The sequence below is a fragment of the Lynx rufus genome, unplaced genomic scaffold (genome assembly GCF_022079265.1).
Source record: "Lynx rufus isolate CCGP_SWC_20201006 ecotype Redwood Valley unplaced genomic scaffold, mLynRuf1.p SCAF_15, whole genome shotgun sequence".
NCBI classification, from domain to species: Eukaryota; Metazoa; Chordata; class Mammalia; order Carnivora; family Felidae; genus Lynx; species Lynx rufus.
The window spans coordinates 32,371,295-32,390,608 of record NW_025814829.1 but is presented as its reverse complement, the minus strand read 5'-3'; the positions used below and the strand labels follow the sequence as shown (position 1 = coordinate 32,390,608).

The 19,314-nt window shown below is 37.2% G+C and overlaps 1 protein-coding gene across 1 annotated transcript in view; it reads left to right on the top strand.

The window, feature by feature from the left end:
• INTS7 (integrator complex subunit 7) overlaps positions 1-19,314 on the top strand; it is a 92,781-nt gene that overhangs the window by 27,145 nt on the left and 46,322 nt on the right. The window contains exons 5-7 of the mRNA XM_047076808.1: positions 901-947; positions 4,459-4,658; positions 5,128-5,250. Coding sequence (XP_046932764.1) covers positions 901-947; positions 4,459-4,658; positions 5,128-5,250 — 370 coding nt within the window. The remainder of the gene's footprint in view (positions 1-900; positions 948-4,458; positions 4,659-5,127; positions 5,251-19,314) is intronic.

Below are 19,314 nucleotides of genomic sequence, written 5' to 3'. Positions count from 1 at the left end.
AATGAGCCAAGCTTGATCATATTATCTGTATCATATTTCCTTACATATGATGTAATGTCCTATCCCAAATATTCATGTTATTAATAACTTTTGCAACACTCACTTATATTTTTGTTAAGACAGAATCAAAAGCAGCCCCTTGGAAAATACTTTACATGTATATAATATAAAAAAAAAACCCAAACATGGCTAACTTTAAATAGTTCAGCTCTTGGTAAGATTCTGCCCATATTTCCTACCACTTTTCTATTTCATAATTAGTCTATTTTTCTAAAACTTAGAATATTTAAAATCTATTTTATTCCTTGTATAGTCAGCTTATGGTATTAAAAGCTTTTCGTAATTAAAAGCCTTTCCTAAAACATCGCGAACTGAGATAGTGACCTCGAATCTTTTAGACAGTGGGGCTCGGTGATGCAGGATGTGTGCAGCAGCACTCATAAGTCAGAGCATCGTTCCTTGAACGCCACTTGAGAATAGTGTTGACAGAGCCGTTCGCTGGTGGAAGTTTAGGTGTCAGTTGCAGTTCTCACCCCACCCCCTGTACCAGACCCTTGTTACGATTTGTAATATTGTGTTGATTTTTGTTCTCTTTAAGTCCTTAGAAAATGTCAGCAAAGCCTAAGAGACTCTTAAAAACTGAGAACAAACTGAGGGCTGATGGGGGGTGGAAGGGAGGGGAGGGTGGGGGATGGATATTGAGGAGGGCACCTGTTGGGATGAGCGCTGGGTGTTGTATGGAAACCAATTTGACAATAAATTTCATATATCTAAAAAAAATCAATAATGAATACAATAAAATAAAGTAAATAATGTATTAAATTGGAAAAAAAAAGAAAACATCAGCAAATGTAATTTTTCTTGGTTTTAAAGTTTTTGCTGTTCTCTCTTTTTTCAAAGGGATTTTGCTGTAGGAATCTGTAACAAAATCAGTGAAATGATTCAAGGTATGTGTGCTTCACTTAGTATTATGAAGTGACTTACTGGGATTTGTATTAATAATAGCTGCTACCATTTATTAAGTACTTACTGTGTGCTTGTCACCGTTCATTTACTTATTCATTTAAATAATATTTATTAAGCGTCTTCTAAATGCCAGAGCTGTTCTGGGTGCTTAGGATACAGTAATGAACAAAACAAAGTCCTTGCCCTCCTGTAACCTACATTCTAGTGGCAGAAGTGGGGGGGGGGTGGCAATAGACAAATAAAAATAAAATATAACAGTTGCTATGGAAAAAAAAGCAGGGTAGGGACAGGGAGCTCCCAGAGTAGAGTCCCCACCCCAGGGTGGAAGGGGGCGCTTTATATTTTGTATATGCTGGTCAAGGAAGGCCACTAGTGGAGTGATATTTGTGTGAGAGATGCAGATATTTAGGGGAAGAACAGTCTGATCTGGGGAGCGGAGGGCTGTTAGAAGTTCTGGAGTTCGTTTCTTACTCTGTTCATGTTCCTCCAGTGTCTTCTTCCAGTTGCAGCTAAACTCAAATCCAGATTCCTTACCACGGCCTACAAGGCCCTAGTTTTCTAATCTCATCTTCCATATTACGCTTCATGTGTATTAACCCCATTTACCCTCCTGCTCATTAAAGGGGGCTCTGGGGCTCCAGCACTGCACAGCTCTAGAGAGCACCACATCCTTTTTATTTTTCTAAGTGACGTTCCTTTGAGTTGTACAACTTGGCAGACATCGACAGGTAATGCTGTTAGGTCTCTTTTACAGAAAAGGAAATGGAGCCACGTTAAAATTACCTGAAGACCAGGATACAATGGTTGAGCTTTGTCCTGTTCTCCTTTATTCCTTTGTGCTTTTTTCTCACTGCCAGAAAAGGGCTCTACTGCAGAAAGCTATCATTAAAAGGATGCGTCACTCATTTGTTGAGTAGTTTTATCAAACGCTTGCTCTGTCAGACAAGAGCTCAGCAGGGAACAGATATCACACTTGAATTAAAATAATCCAAGGTGGGTTTAAGGAAGCAACGATTTACAAAGTTGTGGGCAGGATGAACTGTAGGGGATAATGTAGTCCTGCACCCAAGGGTGCAAAGAGGGAGTGATTACCAGAAGCGTGAAGTCATGTCAAGAGGGCCACTTTGAAAAACTGACCTTCAGTGTGCTTGACCTGATGTGGCCCTGTGGAGAGGGACTCAGGGAATAAATACTCTGACGTCTTTCTTCTTCCTCCTATACCCTGTTGGGGCTCTACACTAGCTAAACTCAGACAGCGGGCAAATAGCAAGGGAGTTGGTGGAAGCTATGCCCATGATCTTCCTATGCCGGTGCGGGAGTATTGTGTGTATTTGGGTGATTGTTATTTGGGTATATTCACATGTAGAAACACACTAGTTTGCACACTTAACGTTCATTATTGTTTCTCAAGTTTTATCTATAAAAAATTTTAAGCAAAAGAACAGGAACTCTAGGGGGTTGAAAGAGAAAGAGGGAAAAAAGCACAGGAGTAGGGTGGAGGAAGGCTGGAGCCCAAGATAGGGAAATGGCAGGGGAGTCTTAGTAATAAAAGCATCCTTACATTTAAGTTTAAGTTGCTTGTGTTTCTGCCAAGGAAAACCTCTTGAGTGTCCCTAAACCAGTAAAAATGTCTATCAATGCGAAAAATTCCACTGACTGCTGGGTTAAGCATAGATTTGCAGAGGAAGGAGGGAGGGATATGAGATAGGAGTCTGCCATGGGGAAAGGTGTAAGTAGGGAAAATACTTAGAACTTTGCAGTAATTCAGTCTGGAGATGGTGGTGGAAGTCGGCCAGAGGGACAGCAATGGGAACAGAATGGCATCGTCAGATGTGGCTTGTATTTCAAAGCTACGATCAATAGGATTTGCTAATAAATTTGGATGTGGGGTGTGAGAGAAGTAAGAGAATCAAGAAAGGCTCTATAATGATGCACCTGTCATATACTAAAATGGGAAAAATTTTCCCATTTTTTTTTGTGGGGAAGACCAGAAGTTCTCTGCGCCCCAGTAAGTATAAAATGCTTCTGACCAGACATCCCAGTGGAGGTGACCAGGAGGTAATGGGATTCATGTATCTGAAGTTCAGGGGCAGGGTGGAGGGGTAGGAGGAGGTAGTCTTTAGCGTATAGCTGATAATGGAAGCCATGGGATTATATCACCTCAAGGAAAGTACTGAGGGTGAGAAGAAAAGTGTATTACCAACCCCAAGGAATAAAGTGTGGCTAAAAGAGATGAATAGAGAGAGATTGAGAAGGAATAGCCAGAAGAAGGACAAAAGCCAGGAAGAGTATGCCTTCAAGAGAGAAGAGTTTCAAAGACAGAATGGCCAGCAGTGTCAAACGCATTTGGTGCTGTAAGGATCAAAACATTAATAACATAAGCAGGATATGGCTACAGAAAGGAAACCAGGGAGTCCATACTCTGACCTCATTTTTCTCCCCTCCATCTCCTGGGGCTCTCTGCTTTGGCCAGACCTAAACAGAGGCCACACAGCAAGGGAGTTGTCGATGGAAGGCACCCCTGGATGTTGGAATGTTCTTATATATTCCCACTAACGGTGACTTCACAATGGGAAAACAGTGTTCCGCAGAGTATGAATTAGCTTTTGGCATATATGTGGTGAATTATGATCTACAGGTTTTTGTTCTTTATCATCACAAAGCCATGCTGCAGAAGAAAACATGTTTTTGTGTAGCTACAGTGTTGACAGCAAAAGATAGGCTGGACTTAATCCTCATGGAATGCCTGCTGTGGAGGAGGTAAAAAAAGGCATTGCCACACTAAGTTCAGAGAACTTCAGAACCCCTCCACACACAGTCTGCTCACATCCAGGTCTTGACTTAGTGTTGAAGGAAATAATTAAAACTGTAAATGTATTTAATTGTAGCCATTGAGTATGTGTGTACATATGTATATGTACCTGCATGCATGTATCTTTTTAGTATGCTGTGGGAAGAAATAGATAGCAAATAATAAACTTTGCTTTCTGCTGTGCCTTTTAAAGGCGTTTTCTACTGTCAGCATGTAGTTTCATACTCACCAAAAAATTAATGTTAAGATAAATGCTTTGGAAGAAAACTATCAAACTTAATTGGGGGTTAGCTTTACTATAATTATCTTTGATGTCGTAAACATAACATTAGTATACTATTGTTTTTAAATGGTCATTTTGCTAAGTGAATCAGACCTTTTTTTCGTTTAATTTTTTTTTAATGTTTATTTTTGAGAGAGAGAGAGAGAGAGACAGATCACAAGTAGGGGAGGGGCAGAGAGAGAGAGGGAGACAGAATCTGAAGCAGGTTCCAGGCTCCAAGCTGTCAGCACAGAGATATGGGGCTCGAACTCCTGAACCCCGAGATCATGACCTGATCTGAAGTTGGATGCTCAACCGACTGAGCCACCCAGGCGCCCCGAATCAGACCTTTTAAATGTGAAATATTATCAAGGATGATAATCAGAAATCTGTCCCTAACGATTCCTTTTGCATCCAGGGTTAGCCACACCAGTTGACTTGAAGCTGAAGTTAATCCCCATCCTTCAGCACATGCACCATGATGCGATCCTGGCGTCCAGCGCACGTCAGCTTTTACAGCAGCTGGTCACGTCCTATCCCTCCACCAAGATGGTGATTGTTTCTTTGCACACTTTTACTCTGCTTGCCGCTTCATCTTTGGTTGATACGCCTAAGCAGGTAATTTCAGTTTTCTTTAAACTGCCTTTTCTTGAGTAAACTTTCCTATTAAGTATAAACCAAGAAATTTAAGTAACCCCTAAGTTTTGATAATATTAAGGTCCCTTTCTCTGGTAAAGATGACTTTAATTTCCTTTTGCTTGCTTTTTTCTTTCTGCATCCACAGTAGTAATTCTTGGGAGCCCTTTAAGAACATGAAGTAGAAGTGAGGGCACTTGGCAGAGCATGGAGTTGGCAGTAAAGATTAAAAGGCCAGGTTCTGTGCTAGAATCTTACGAGTTAAAGGATTATAAGTATACTTTTATGCACGAGGAGAAACTGGCCCAAACATGGACCCATAGCTAATAAGTGATAGGGCTACAATCTGAAATGAGTCCTGTCTCAGATCTAAAAGCTTCACTAAACAGTAGTACATCCCTAATGGTAATTTCAGTGGCAATGTTGTTCATGAATGACCTTTCTTTCATAGATTCAGCTACTATTGCAGTATTTGAAGAATGACCCTAGGAAGGCAGTAAAGAGACTTGCTATTCAAGATCTGAAATTACTTGCCAATAAAACACCACACACTTGGAGTAGGGAAAATATTCAGGTATGTAGAACTTTCAACATTAATATTTTATATAGAAAAATAATGCAACATTGTCATAAATTGTTCTACTTTCCATTTTTGTACTATCTTTGTCATCTTTTAAATGTTTGAATTTGAAAAAAAAAATTAAGAGCAGTGTCGATATGTATGGCAGAAGTTATTTTTTAAGTGGCAAAATAAATACCTGAAACTTTTATCCTTTTGTGCATTGTTTGTTTTAGTGAGTTAGACTTTGCCTCTCAGTTTCCTGTTACTTTTCCCATAGCAGCACTAAGGCTACATGAGAAGCCCAGTAAAATCATTTATTTAATTCCTGTCTCCTTTACTCACTTTAGGGAGAACAGTTGGTGCCAGCTGTGATTTATTAGGGAGAAGGTACTGGAAGCGTAACTCAGCAAAGTATATTTTTTCTTTTTATAGAGAGGAAGGACATTCTTAAGTTTTATTTTGTAAATGCAGGAACAGGTCTCAATCTCTAGACTTTTATTAAGGTTATTTACTTATTTTGAGAGCAAGAGAGAGAGCAGGGAAGGGACAGAGAGAGAGAGGGAAAGAGAGAATCCCAAGCAGGCTCCACACCATCAGTGCAGACAGAGCCTGACGCAGGGCTCGATCCCCTGAACCGTAAGATCATGATCTGAGCTGAGATCAAGAGTCAGACTTAATGGACTGAGCCACCCAGGTGCCCCAGTCAATCTCTAGACTTTTAATGTGGCATCTTTTATAACATTTTTTAGGTCAAGTTAATGTTTTATATTTCTTCTCAAAAGAAGAAATTTGTTTATTCATTACTGTTAACAGATGCACCATTTTCTAAAAAATGTTTGAAGTGAAATGGAGGATTATTAGAATGTAACCTTTATTTTCATGGATTTTATTATCTTTTGGTGTCATCATAGCTACAGTGCAACAAAAACCTTTGAATTTCAGATCATGAAGCTAAGGTGCCGCGTTAATTTGGGTTTTTTGTTTGCAGTTTTCTAAACACGTTTCCGTATGTTGTGATTAGTAGGCCCGACTATCCCAAGAGATAAGGGCAGGTGTTAGTATTTGCATTTAGGGGGTGAACAAATTAGGGTTCAGAGAGACTTAATATGCTTAAGAGAGCTTCTTAAGGGGACTTAATTGAGATTTTAATTAAGAGAGCTCTGTCCTCTAATGCTTTTTCCACTAAATAATACTGTCTTTCCAAGAAGAGAATGTACTCAGCTACAGTAGGGAAGCAAACCCAGTGAAAGTGTTGTGTTATTCCTTCACATTTGCCTCTTTATTGTATGACACATCACACGTACAAAAAAGTATGTAAAATATGGTTTAATGGTTTAAATAATTGTAAATGAAAACAATGTAGCCACCATCCAGCTAGAAATAGAGGACTGCAGGCTCACAGACCCCTGCCACCTTCCCTCACACAGTCCTCCCTGATCAGAACCAGAACACCTACCCAGAGGAAACTGCTATTTTGACTTTTGTGATAATCGTTTCTTCACTGTTTATTGTTTTACCACCTATATATGCTTCCCTGAAAAATAGTGTTTAGTTTTTGTTTTTATTTCTTTTGCTTAACATCGTACTGATGAGACTCATCCATGTGTTTGCATGTTTGTTTTTTTTTTCCCCTTTAATGGCTGTGTAGTTTTCCATTATACGAATGGACCACAGTTTATTTGCTTTTGATGGGTTATTTCCAACACGGGGCACTTGCAAACAGTGCTGCTGTGAGCATTCTTTATCTCTTGGCACATATGTGCTGGGCTTTCTTTATATACTTAAGAGTGAAACTGCTGACTTCTAGAATATGTAGATCTTCAGCTCTACCAGTTAATGTCAAACTGTGTTCCAAATTGATTGAGCCAGTTTACATTCCTAATAAGGTGAGTGCCCATTGGTCCACTTCCTTGCCAACACTTAGAATTACCAGACCTTTACATTTTTACCAGTTTAGAAGTTGTAGTTTTAATTTCTAATTCCTTGATTACTAAAGAAGTTGAACATCCTTTTAATATGTTTATTGATCATTTGGATTTCCTCTTTTGTGACACAGCTATTCAAGTCTTGATTACTTTTCTGTTGATTTGTAGTCATTCTTTGTATATTCTGGATACTTGTACTTTATTGGTCCTTGGCATTCTATATAAATTTCAGAAGCAGCTGATCAAGTTCCAGGTTAAAAAAAAAAAAAAAATGCTGAGAGGGGCGCCTGGGTGCCTTGGTCAGTTAAGCATCTGACTCGATTTCGTCTCAGGTCATGATCTCATGATTTGTGAGTTTAGCCCCCTGCGTGGGGCTCTGCACTGACAGTGCGGAACCTGCATGGGATTCTCTCCCTCTTTCTGCCCCTCCCCCCTTTCCCTCTCTCTCTCTCTCTTTCTCTCGCTCTCTCAAAATAAATAAAACTTGAAAAAAAAGCTGATCATTTCATTGGGATTACATTGAATGGAAAGATCAATTTGTAAGAAATTGATGTTTTTACAGTGTTACGTCTTCTAATACATGAATAAATACATTGCATTTATTTAGTTTTCTGCAGTTTATCTTTTACCTTAGTCTGTTTTGTCTGATACTAATATAGTTACTTCAGTTTTCTTCGGGATGTACCTACATGGTAGATTATCATCTTTTTACTTCTAATCTTTATCTGTATGTTTCAGATATATCTTACGTTAATTCTGCTACAAAGACCTTACAACACACTACTCATTTATATTCCTCTAAACTCTTACGTATTGTTGTCATGTGTCTTAATTCTGTCTTATCAGTTTGGTTGTTTTATAAATTCATTGATCATTTGGACCTTCCACTGTCTTTGCTCTTCAGGCTTTCTCTCTGGGATACTTTTTTTTCCTGCCTTTGGAAAGTCCTTTATTGATTGATTGATTGATTTTTTTTGGTTGATTGATTGATTGATTGATTGGGAAGTCCTTTAGTGAGGGTCTGTGGTGGTAAGCTGTCCCAGTATTTGCTTGTCTGAAAATGTCTTTATTTTGCCCTCAATCTTGAAAGATACTTTCTCTGGGGGTAGAATAATGCCCAGGGCCTTGAGGATACCATTCTGCCGTCTACTGATTTTCATTATTACTGCTGAGAATGGCAGTATTCTTTGGAAGGAACTTTTTTCCTGCTTTAAATTTTCTCTGTTTAATTTGACGGTCTGCACAGTGAACCATCTGTGGATTTCTTCTGTTTAAACTGTCTTGGCTATTGATTTTCTTGAAACATAAGAATGGTGTTTTTCAACACTTTTGGGAAATTGTCAGCCATCATTTTTGCAGATGTTGCCAGTCTATCTTGCCTTTCCTCCTGGATCTCCAGTTAAATGTATGTTAGCCCTTCTCGTAATCCACCCCCCCCCCGTAATCTTTATCTTTTTTCCGCCTCTTTAACTCTCTGTGCCGTGCTCTGAATAATTTCTCCCGTCCATGTTTTAGTCCAGTAATTATCTCTCCAGCTTATCTAAGGTCTTTTCAGACCTGTCTCTGCTCTCTATTTCTCTTGGCCCTCTTTTGTAGTACCCTTTTTCCTTATATACTTGGCTGTTTTTTACTTTGAGCTCATTTTCCTTGGAGAAGTGTGTGTGAGAATCTTCTAAAGAATAATTTCTCTAGAGAAGGTTTGCGTTTGCTTCTGCTGGGTGGAGAGACCAGGTAGTGATTCATGTTGTGGGGAAAAATAAAGTCAGGGAAGAAGATCAGTGAGTGAGGAAGAGGGAGGTTCTAGTTTTATGTAGGGTGGTCAGGGGAGCTCTCACTGAGAAGCTGACACTTTAGCAAGGACATAAAGGAGGGATCCCAACTTTGTGAGCCTCTGAAAGAAGAACATTACCAGCAGGGAAAACAGCAAGAAAAAGGTCCTGGTGTGAGAGCATTCATAAGTGTGAGATCAGTGTGGCTGTACATACAGTGTAAGATGGGTGGAGGGGGTAGCAGATCATTTAGGGCCCTTGAGTCCTTTGTAAGGAAGGACTTTAGCACAGGCCATTATTATTTTTTCATTGGAATATATTTGACATATCACATTGTGTTAATTTAAGCATGTTATTATGGGACACTTCCATATTGTAATATGATTGCCATTGTTGTGATAATTAGCACCATCACATTACATAATTATCATTTCTTAATTTTAGTGTTTGGAATAGTTAAGTTCTAGAGTCTTAGCAAGCTTGATGATGATCATACAACATTGTTTTCCATATTCACTGTATGATACATTAGATCTCTAGGACTTATTTACTCATAAATTTGTACCCTTACACAACATCTGTCCTATCCTCCCACCCCCAGGTTAGACAGAGAGAGACAAATACTCTATGATGTCACTTATTTGTGGAATCTGAAAAGGCCAAACTTAGGAAAACTAAAACAGTGGTTACCAGGGTGATGGGGGTGGGGTGCAGAGGACATTAGTATACTTGTTCTAAGAGACTCTCTCTGACTTAGATATATTGAGACTAGATTGTAGGGACACAAGGGCAGAAGCAGGGAGAACATTTAGGAGGTAGTTGCAGATATTCCAATTAGAAAATACTGTGCTTATCTGAACCCGGGGGAGCAGTGGAGATAGCAGTGAGAAGTGGTAATATTCTGGATATATTTTAAAGGCAAAGCCGACGGATTTACTGGCAAATTATACGTAGAGTGTAAGAGAAAGAAAGAATGACTCAAGGTTTTTGGCTTCAACAAATTTACTTGGATTGAGTAAGATTCTGGGAGGCTTTTTTCTTGAGGATCAGGAGTTCAGTTCTGAACAAATGACGTTTACAGTGTCAGACATCCAAGTAGAGATGTCAAGGAGTTGGGAGTTTAGTGAACAGATCTACCTGAAGTTGTAAATATGGGAGTCATCAATTTATAGATGGTATTTAAAGTCATGAGACCAGATGAGTCACCTAGGGAGAGAGTATAGATGAGATTCAGGGAACGATGAAATAAGAAAGAACCAGCAAAGCAACCTGATGTGCAGCCTGTGAGGCAGGAGATAAGTCAAGATAGTATTATTTTATAGGAAGAAGGTTATAATCAACCATGAGGGATACTGCACTATATTTGTATTCTTCAGGATATGAGGACTGATAATTCACCTTTGCAATTAGCAAAACGAAGTCATTAATGACCTGCATGAGAGCAGTTTTATTGGAGTATTGTGGGCACAAGACTGGTTGGAGGAAAACAGGAAAAATACAGACTGTGAATATAGAAAGTGGGTTTTAAAAAATTTTTTATTTAAAAATTTTTTAAGTTTATTTATTTTGAGAGAGAGTGCTTGCATGTGCACGAGTGGGGGAGGGGCAGAGAGAGAGAGGGAAAGAGAATTCCAAGCAGGATCCGAGCTGACACAGCAGAGAGCCCATTGTGGGGCTTGAACCCACGAACCATGAGATCATGACCTGAGCCTGCATCAAGGGTTGGACACTTAACCTACTGAGCCACCCAGCTGCCCCTATTTTTTATTTCTTTTTTAAGTTTGAGGTTTTTGTTTTGTTTTTAATTTCAGAGGGAGAGAGAGAAAACAAGAGAACGAGCATGGGGGAGGGGAAAGGGGGAGAGAGAGAATCTTAAGCAGGCTCCACATTCAGTGTGGAGTGGAGCTTGAACTCAGGACCGGGAGATCATGACCTCAGCTGAAATCAAGAGTTGGATGTTTAACCAACTGAGCCACCCAGGTGCCCCTAGAAGGTTCTTTTAAAGGAGTTCTGCTTTACAAAATAGGTCAGTCAGAGTAAGACAAATCCCATATGATTTCACTCAGGTGGAATTTAAGAAACAAACAATCATAGGGGGAAAATGGGGAGAGGCAAACCAAGAGACAGACTCTGAACTATAAAGAACAAACTGATGGTTATCAGGGGGTCGGTGGAGAGGATGGCGGGGGGGCGCATGAGTTAAATAGGTGATGGAGATTTAGGAACGTGCTTGTGATGAGCACCAAGTGTTGAGTCACTAAATTGTACTCCTGAAACTAGTATTACACTGTATGTTAACTAACTGGAATTTACGTAAAAACTAAAAACTAAATAAAAAATACAGGAGTTCTGCTTTAAAGAGCAAAGAATTGAGACTGTACTGCTAAAGTGTATGTTGTCTGCTTTTTGTTTTTATCATGGGAGGAGTTTAAAGAAACAGAAGTGCCATTAAGCTAGGGTAATAGAGGATTGCCAGATATTTGAGCAAAGCAGTGTATATACATATGGTTTCTGGCATATATATATATAAGTGCTTATTTAAGAGGCGCCTGGGTGGCTCAGTCGGTTGGGCATCTGACTTGGTTTCAGCTCAGGTTGTGACCTTGGGGTTGTGGCGTCCAGCTCTGTGTCAGGCTCCTTGCTGGGCATTGAGCCTGCTTAGGATTCTCTTTCCCTCTACCATTTGTACTCTGTCTAAAAAAAAAAAAGAAAAAAAATGCTATTGTAAGAGTAGCTCTAAAAAACTATATTAAAGGTAAGATTTTTCTATCATTTTCCTTCCTGTATACTTTGACAGATTGTAGGGTTTGGGTGGTGCTGTCTTAATAAAATGAATTGGGATCTTTATCTTTCTATATTCTGGAATGGTGAATAGGTATGACAGAAATTTTCTGTCTCCTAAGGATACTGCTTAAAAGGTATCAGAAACCCATCTGAACCTGGAAATTTCTCCAGGGATAGTATTTTGAGAATATTTCCAATTATTTATATAGGTATTGCCCTATCTTTTCTACCTTTTCTTCAACCAGTTTTGATGTTTTCCATTTAATTCACTTCTCAGATTCATTAGTATCAATATAGAGAACGTTTATAATTTTTAGTATTTTTGTATTTGAAATTTTATCTTTATTTTTTCTTACTCTTTGTGTTTATATCCCCCTTTTCTTGATTTGACTTTGCAGAGGCATGGCTTTCTTATCTTTTTCAAGGGCTTAGAACACTTATTTTTATTCTTGTTTAATAATGAAAGCAGTTAAAGCTATTAATTTTCCCCGTAGTGCAGATTGCCTAAATTCTATAAATTATGGCTTCTAGTGCTCTCATTGCCATTAATTTGAAAAGCATTTTTTAGAAGTCAGGTTTATTGTGGTATAATTTATTTACAGAAACCTTTCTAGGTATACTGATCAATGAGTTCTAATAAGTGTGTGTAGTTATGTAACCACCACCACAATTGATTGACATATAGAACATTTTCATCACCCCAAAAGTTCCTTCAGGCTCCTCTGTAGTCAGTCCTTCCCCCAACTCCTAACAACCACCAATCTGATTTCTGTCCCTATAATTTTGCCTTTCTAGAATATAAATGCAGTCACACAGTATGTAGCCTTCTGGATATGATTTTTTTTTACTTAGCATAATGCTTTTGATATTCATTCATGTTGCTGCATTAAGCAGTAATTTGTTCCTTTTTATTGCTAAGTAGTATCCCAGTGTATGGACGTACCACAATTTGCTTATTCATTCACAGGGTGAGGGACACTTGGATTGTTTCCAGTTTTTGTTATTATAAATCAAGCTACTATTGTACAGGTCTTTGGGAGACATTTCTGAGGTAAATATCTAGGACTTGAACTGGTGGGTTGTGTGGTAAATATATTACTATCTTTGTAAGATACTGCCAAACTGTTTTCCATGCTGACTGTACCATTTTACATTCCCACCAGCAGTATGTAAGAGTTCTAGTTCACTATCTTTGCTAGCACTTTCTATCATAGGGCTTTGTAATTTTAGCCATTTTATTAGGTATGCAGTGGTATCGCATCATGGTTTTAATTTGCATTTCCCTAATGACTAATGATGAGTATCTTTCAGGCTTGTCATCTATATCTCTTTGGTGAAGTGCCTATTTTAATCTTTTATGCATTTTTTTAAAGATGGTGTTCTTGTTACTGAGGTTTTTATATATTCTGAATACAGATACTTTATCAGATATGTATTTTACAAGTATTTCCTGCCAGTATGTGTCTTTACAGTATCTTCTAGAGAGTAGAAGTTATTTACTTTGATGAAATTTAGTTTATCAATTTTTTTTTCACTTTTTTAGGTTGTGTTTTTTGTTTTATCTAGGAAATCTTTACTTGATCCAAGGTCACAGAGATTTTGCCCTGTGTTTTTTTCTAGAAGTTTTATAACTGTGTTTTTATATTTAGCTCTGTGTTATCCATTTTGAGTTGACTGTTGTCTACTCAGGTACAAGGTAGGAATTGATATGCATTTAGATAGGCAATCATCCCACACCTTTTGTTGAAAAGACTGTCCTTTCTTCATTGGCTTACCTTAGCATCTTTGTTAAAAATTCTTTGACCATATTGACACAAGTCTGTTTCTGGGTTCTGTTTCTTTGATCTATGTGTCTATCCTTAAATGAATAGCACACTGTCTTGGGGTTTTTTTAGTTTTATTTATTTAAGTAATCTCTACACCCAGTGTGGGGCTCCAACTCACGACCCTGAGAGCAAGAGTCCCGTGCTCTTCTGACTGAGCCAGCCAGGCACCCCAATAGCACACTATCTTGATTACTGTACCTTTATAGTAAGTCTTGGAATCAGGTGGTGTGAGTCCTCTACCTTTGTATTTATCAAAATTATTTTTGGTGTTCTAGGTCCTTTGAAAGCCTTTTCATATAAAATTTAGAATCAATTTGTCAGTCTCTGCAAAAAACCTTGCTAGGATTTTGATTGGTATTTGCATCTATAAATCAGTTTGAAAAGAGCTGACATCTTAATAGTATTGAGTTTTCTGATCCATGAACAAAATATCTCTCTCTGTTTATTTAGGTTTTAGTTTATCATCAGCAGTTCTTAGTTTAAAGCATCCAAATCTTGTAACATTCTGTTAGATTTATTCCTAAGTAGTTCGTGGGTTTTGGTGGTATTATAAATGATTGTTTTCTTAGATTTCCAAGAGAGCAATTTTGATTTCTTCTGTGACCCTGAAATTAATTTTTTTCTTTATTCGTATTGTTTTTTTCCAGTTTTATTGAGATACACTTGACACACATCACTGTATAAGTTGAAGGCGTGCAGCATGCTTTCACTTATGTTTATTGTGGAATAATGACCAAAGTAAGTTTACTTAGTGTCCGTCATCTCATGCAGGAACAATAGAAAAAAGTTTTCTTATGATGAGAGCTCTTACGCTTTACTCTCTTAACAACTTTCATATATATCACACAGCAGTGTTGACTGTAGTCATGTTGTATGTTCCACACCTGATACCAACTGATCTTATAACTGGAAGTTTCTGTTTTTGAAGTTATCAGTTTTTTGTATTCATGGAATTTTTGTTGTTGCCAACCTTCTGTTATTTCTAATTTTAAAGTTTCTTTGAGACCCAGTGTAGGATCACTTTTTATAAATATGGTTGACCATTGAACAACATGTGTTTGAACTGCATGGGTCCACTTATACATGGGTTTTATATATAGATCTGTCAGACTACCTACCATGTTCTACTGTGTAGGGAGTCAGCACCCTCACCCCTGTGTCAACTGTAGTTCAAAGGATTTAAAAAGAAGGTATATTTTCTATATTAATTATATCAGATATGTTATATGTAGTATAATATGTAGACAAATATATAGTATATAATGTTACATGTTATATATATGTATTGTGTTAATATTACATATTACATGTAACGTTACATATTGTATATGTATACTACGTACTATATATATTACTAATATAGCATTTTAGTATAAAGCTATATTGAATCTACTTTATTGATAGTACTCAAGTATACCATCTTAAATTAGTTTTTTTTTTTCCTTTTGATCTATGGAGTTTTGATATTTATTCTCTTCTCACACCCATTTGTATTTTAATTTAAAAATCTTAGGGGCGCCTGGGTGGCTCACTCAGACTGTTGAGTGTCTGACTTCAGCTCAGGTCATGATCTCGTGGTCTGTGAGTTCAAGCCCCGCGTCGGGCTCTGTGCTGACAGCTCAGAGCCTGGAGCCTGCTTTGGATTTTGGGTCTCCCCCTCTCTCTGCCCCTTCCCTGCTCACGTGTGCACTCTCACTCTCTTTAAAAGTAAATAAACAGTAACAAAAAAAATTTTTTTTAATCTTAATGCTCTTATTGCACAAATAGAACTAATAAGTTCTAATAATATTAATAAATATAAAGGAATCCTCTATTCTATTTAAAGCTTTTTGCCTCTAGGGGCTCCTGGGTGGCTCTCTAGGGGCTCTCTCTGACCCTCCCCTGTTCATGCTTTGTCTCTCTCTGTCTCAAAAATAAATAGACACTAAAAAATAAAAAAAAAAGTAAAAAAAAAAAAAAAGTAAACGGTAACAAAAAAAATTTTTTTATCTTAATGCTCTTATTGAACAAATAGAACTTATTAATGTAAAGGAATCCTCTATCCAATTTAAAGCTTTTTGCCTCTAGGGGCTCCTGGGTGGCTCAGTTGGTTAGGTGTCCGACTTCAGCTCAGGGCCTGATCTCACAGTTTGTGAGTTTGAGCCCCACATGGGGCTCTGTGCTGACAGCTCAGAGCTTGGAGCCTACTTCGGATTCTGTGTCTCCCTCTCTCTCTGCCCCTCCCCTGCTCATGCTCTGTCTGTCCCTGTCTCTCAAAAATAAATAAAACATGAAAGCTTTTTGTCTCTGATTCTTTATATATCATTAACATTGCTACTTATTTTTCTTTGCATGTATTCATTAGTCTGTCAATTTTATTATTGACTTTTCTCTGTCATTTGGGTTTAATCCTTATAAATAGCACATAGTTAAATTTACCTCTTTAGACTTAATCTGAGTCTTTTTAAATAGTGTAACATAAATTATTTGCATTTATTGATATACCTGATGTTTTTGCTTACTTTCCCCATCTTCCTATTGTTCTTATACATTCTTTTTTGTTTCCTTTCTCCATTACTTTCCTTTGTTACTTTGATTGTTTTCTTTATTCCTTTATGTTCTAGTGAATTAAAAAGATTTTTACATGCTAATTAAACATTTGTTTTTACTTTACTTATATCTGTACTCAATATATAGTAATGTAAGAACATGTGTGTCTGTTAAGAATGAAAAGTGTGGTCATTGAAATGTTGCAAATTTTAGCAGACTTGAATTCTCTTTTTTCCTCCCCTTCACTCTTTCCTATATCTTATTAAAATAATCTGGAATTTAATGATCAATCTTTTTTTTTTTTTAATGCTATGCAGTGGGATTTTTTTTTTGTAATAAGTTTTTTCATAATATATGCACTGAACTTCACAGCCACATTAACAGTCACTTAAATGTTAACTAAGTTTGTTGATTTCACAGCTTGCTAGTATTTCTTCATTTTACCATATCTTCCCTTGAGTTTTTAATTCTGATTTATCTTTCTTTTTTCTTTGATTAACTTTTTTCTTTGATTAATTTTAATTGAAAATATGTATTTTTTAATATTTGTTTCTCTCACAAAGAATTTTTTCCTGTGCCTGAAACCTGAGCATATTGATCTTAATTAAATAGATATGGTCAAATAATCACTACCTCACAGCCTAGATATATTTTTGAAAATATTGAAATAGAACAGAGGAAAACAGTGATAATGATATTTGTTGGTTTCAAATTTGAGTTTTACTCCCAATTACCAAGAGTAATTATATTTTTTCTAGGGCTTCCTTCTTCCCCCCCTTCCCTCCCTCCTTTTTTCCTGCCTCTCATCCAGTCGCATCCACCACTGATTACTTTTTGAGTTTTGGTACTTCAAGGGTGATTGTGTCTATTTCATTGCTACTTTTGCTGGTGTGATGGTAGGTATTATAATTAACATATGGAATCATATATTCCAGATTTAAAGGAAATCCTTTCATTCTAAATGTTCTAAAAACACAAAATGAAGGCCTAATATAGTGTATTTTTATTAAAATAGCCAAAAACAGAATTAATTTCATAAGAACAAAAATATTTTTTCATGTGTTTATATTTTTGTTGGATTTTGTATGCTTGCTAATATAAATATCCATTTTAGTTGGTGTTAATTTGTGTTAATAGCTTACACTTATTTTGATGTTATAATCTTATCTGAAGAAGTTGATTTATACAACCTGTCTGTTACAAAGCAAAAGATTATTCTGGATATTTTCAAAGACATAATTTTATTTTTGGTTTTATATCTCCTGAGAGCTCTGATTTGTACCTTATCTGATACTAGGAGGAATGACAAGTTAAGTCTGAGAATTAGTTCTTCTACATCTTTTTCTTTGTGGTTAGTAGAATGGAGACATTTTGAGAGATTATGTCTCTGGCAGAGTACTTTGAAACATAATGTTTTTCTGTACCTTAAAGATTATAAAATTTTTGCCATGCTTTTCTGGAACACATCCCTGGTGGCCAGTCCCATTCTAGGGTAGAGGAGAAGCCCCTATTTAGGAACTGACCCAGAAAACGGTAATTCAGGACAGAGCTTCAGTTGAGAAGTGAGGTAAGCCAGCCTAGAGAGAGAAATTCAGACCAAATAGTGAAGAAGATTGTCGTGGTGAGTGAGAAAGGGTGCTCTGTTTGAAGAGTTAGTTTTCCTTTTTATCAATGTGAAAATGGCCCTGGTAAGAACAGTTTGTAATAGGCTATGTCCTTGGAACAGAAACTTGAGCCAGACTTCATCACTGACATAGGATTGATGTGCCATCCCTGGGGAACTTTGTGATGTGCTCTGTTAAGCTTACTGATCTGAATTAATGAACCTTGAAATCAGTATGTATTTACTGGGAGCATTTTAGTACCCAGTACTGTGCTGAATGACAGAAATTAGAAGATAACATTAATTTTCTAATATTTTCCCTCAATTTTTTAAATGGTAAAATTCTTCTTGCTTTTAAAAATCATTAATATCGTTTTCATAAATGTCTCACATATGCCTTCTTGATCGTCCCGAAAGGTTAAATGTCTCCTAATACACAGAGCACTCTGCAAGGCATAATTTTTAATACATAGAAATATAAGACATAGTCCTTAACTTCTGGGGCTATTTGGCTGAGGGTTTTATTCTTAAGCACAAATAAGTTAATAGCACAAGGCAGGACAATTTAGGGAATAAGACATAGATACGTGGAAATGGCTTAAGTATTTGAATAAATAAAAACTGTGGTATTATCTAACCACAATCACTTTTTTAAAAACTGCTTTCTTCTGTACTTCAAAAACAGTGTCTGTGTCTTCTCTTATTTCTTAATCCTTCACTCTTTCTTTCATACACTTGCATTTAGATCTGTTTCCCTATTGCTTCTGCTTAGGCACTTAAAACGTCGCCAGTGTTCTTAATGCTAAATCCGGAGGCTTTTCTTTTCTGCCTTCGTCATGGCCCCTTCAGCCTGCCCCTTCTCTTGGCTTCTTTGCACTGAACTGCCCTCACTCAGTTTTTCCACTCTTGAAACTGTATCATCTTTGGATTCTTCACCCCTCCTTTTCTTTGGAGTTGAGTCTTTGGGTTGAGTTGAAGCTGGGTGCTTCCTCCCATTTATTTTGTGCCAGTCTGACTGCTCCCCTTCACATCAGCCTGGGCATTCTAGTCCTTCTCCTTGAGCTGAACTACTCTCCAGCATCGTAGCTTGTAGAGCTTACAGAATTCTTGGGCTTTCTATTATTATAGACAATAAACGTCGCCCCCCCCCTTTTATTTTAACATTTATTTCTTTTTATGCCAATACATTCATGTGTGAAAATTCAAAAGCTGCAAAAGGATCCATAGATATAGATATATAGATATAGATATAGATATAGATATAGATATAGATATAGATATAGATATAGATATATACACACACATGTGTATATATATGTACTGTCTATATATATATGTAAAATATTTCCCACTTACTCTTCTGCCATCCCCTCAGCTCCTTTGCCCAATGGCAACCAATGCCTAATTTCTTGTATGTTTTTCCAGAGATGTTTTTCATGAAAGCAATTTGGTATACATCTTTACCCCCATTTTGCAGACAAAGAAGTTGAGACTCAAAGATTTCAGTAATTGGCTCAGATCACAGAGATGGTAAGTGGCAGGGCCAGAATTCCAGTGTGAGTCTTCCAATTAAAAATCTGCTTCTTGTCAGATTCCAAATGCTTGGTAGATATTTCTCCTTGGACTTCATATCTCTTCCT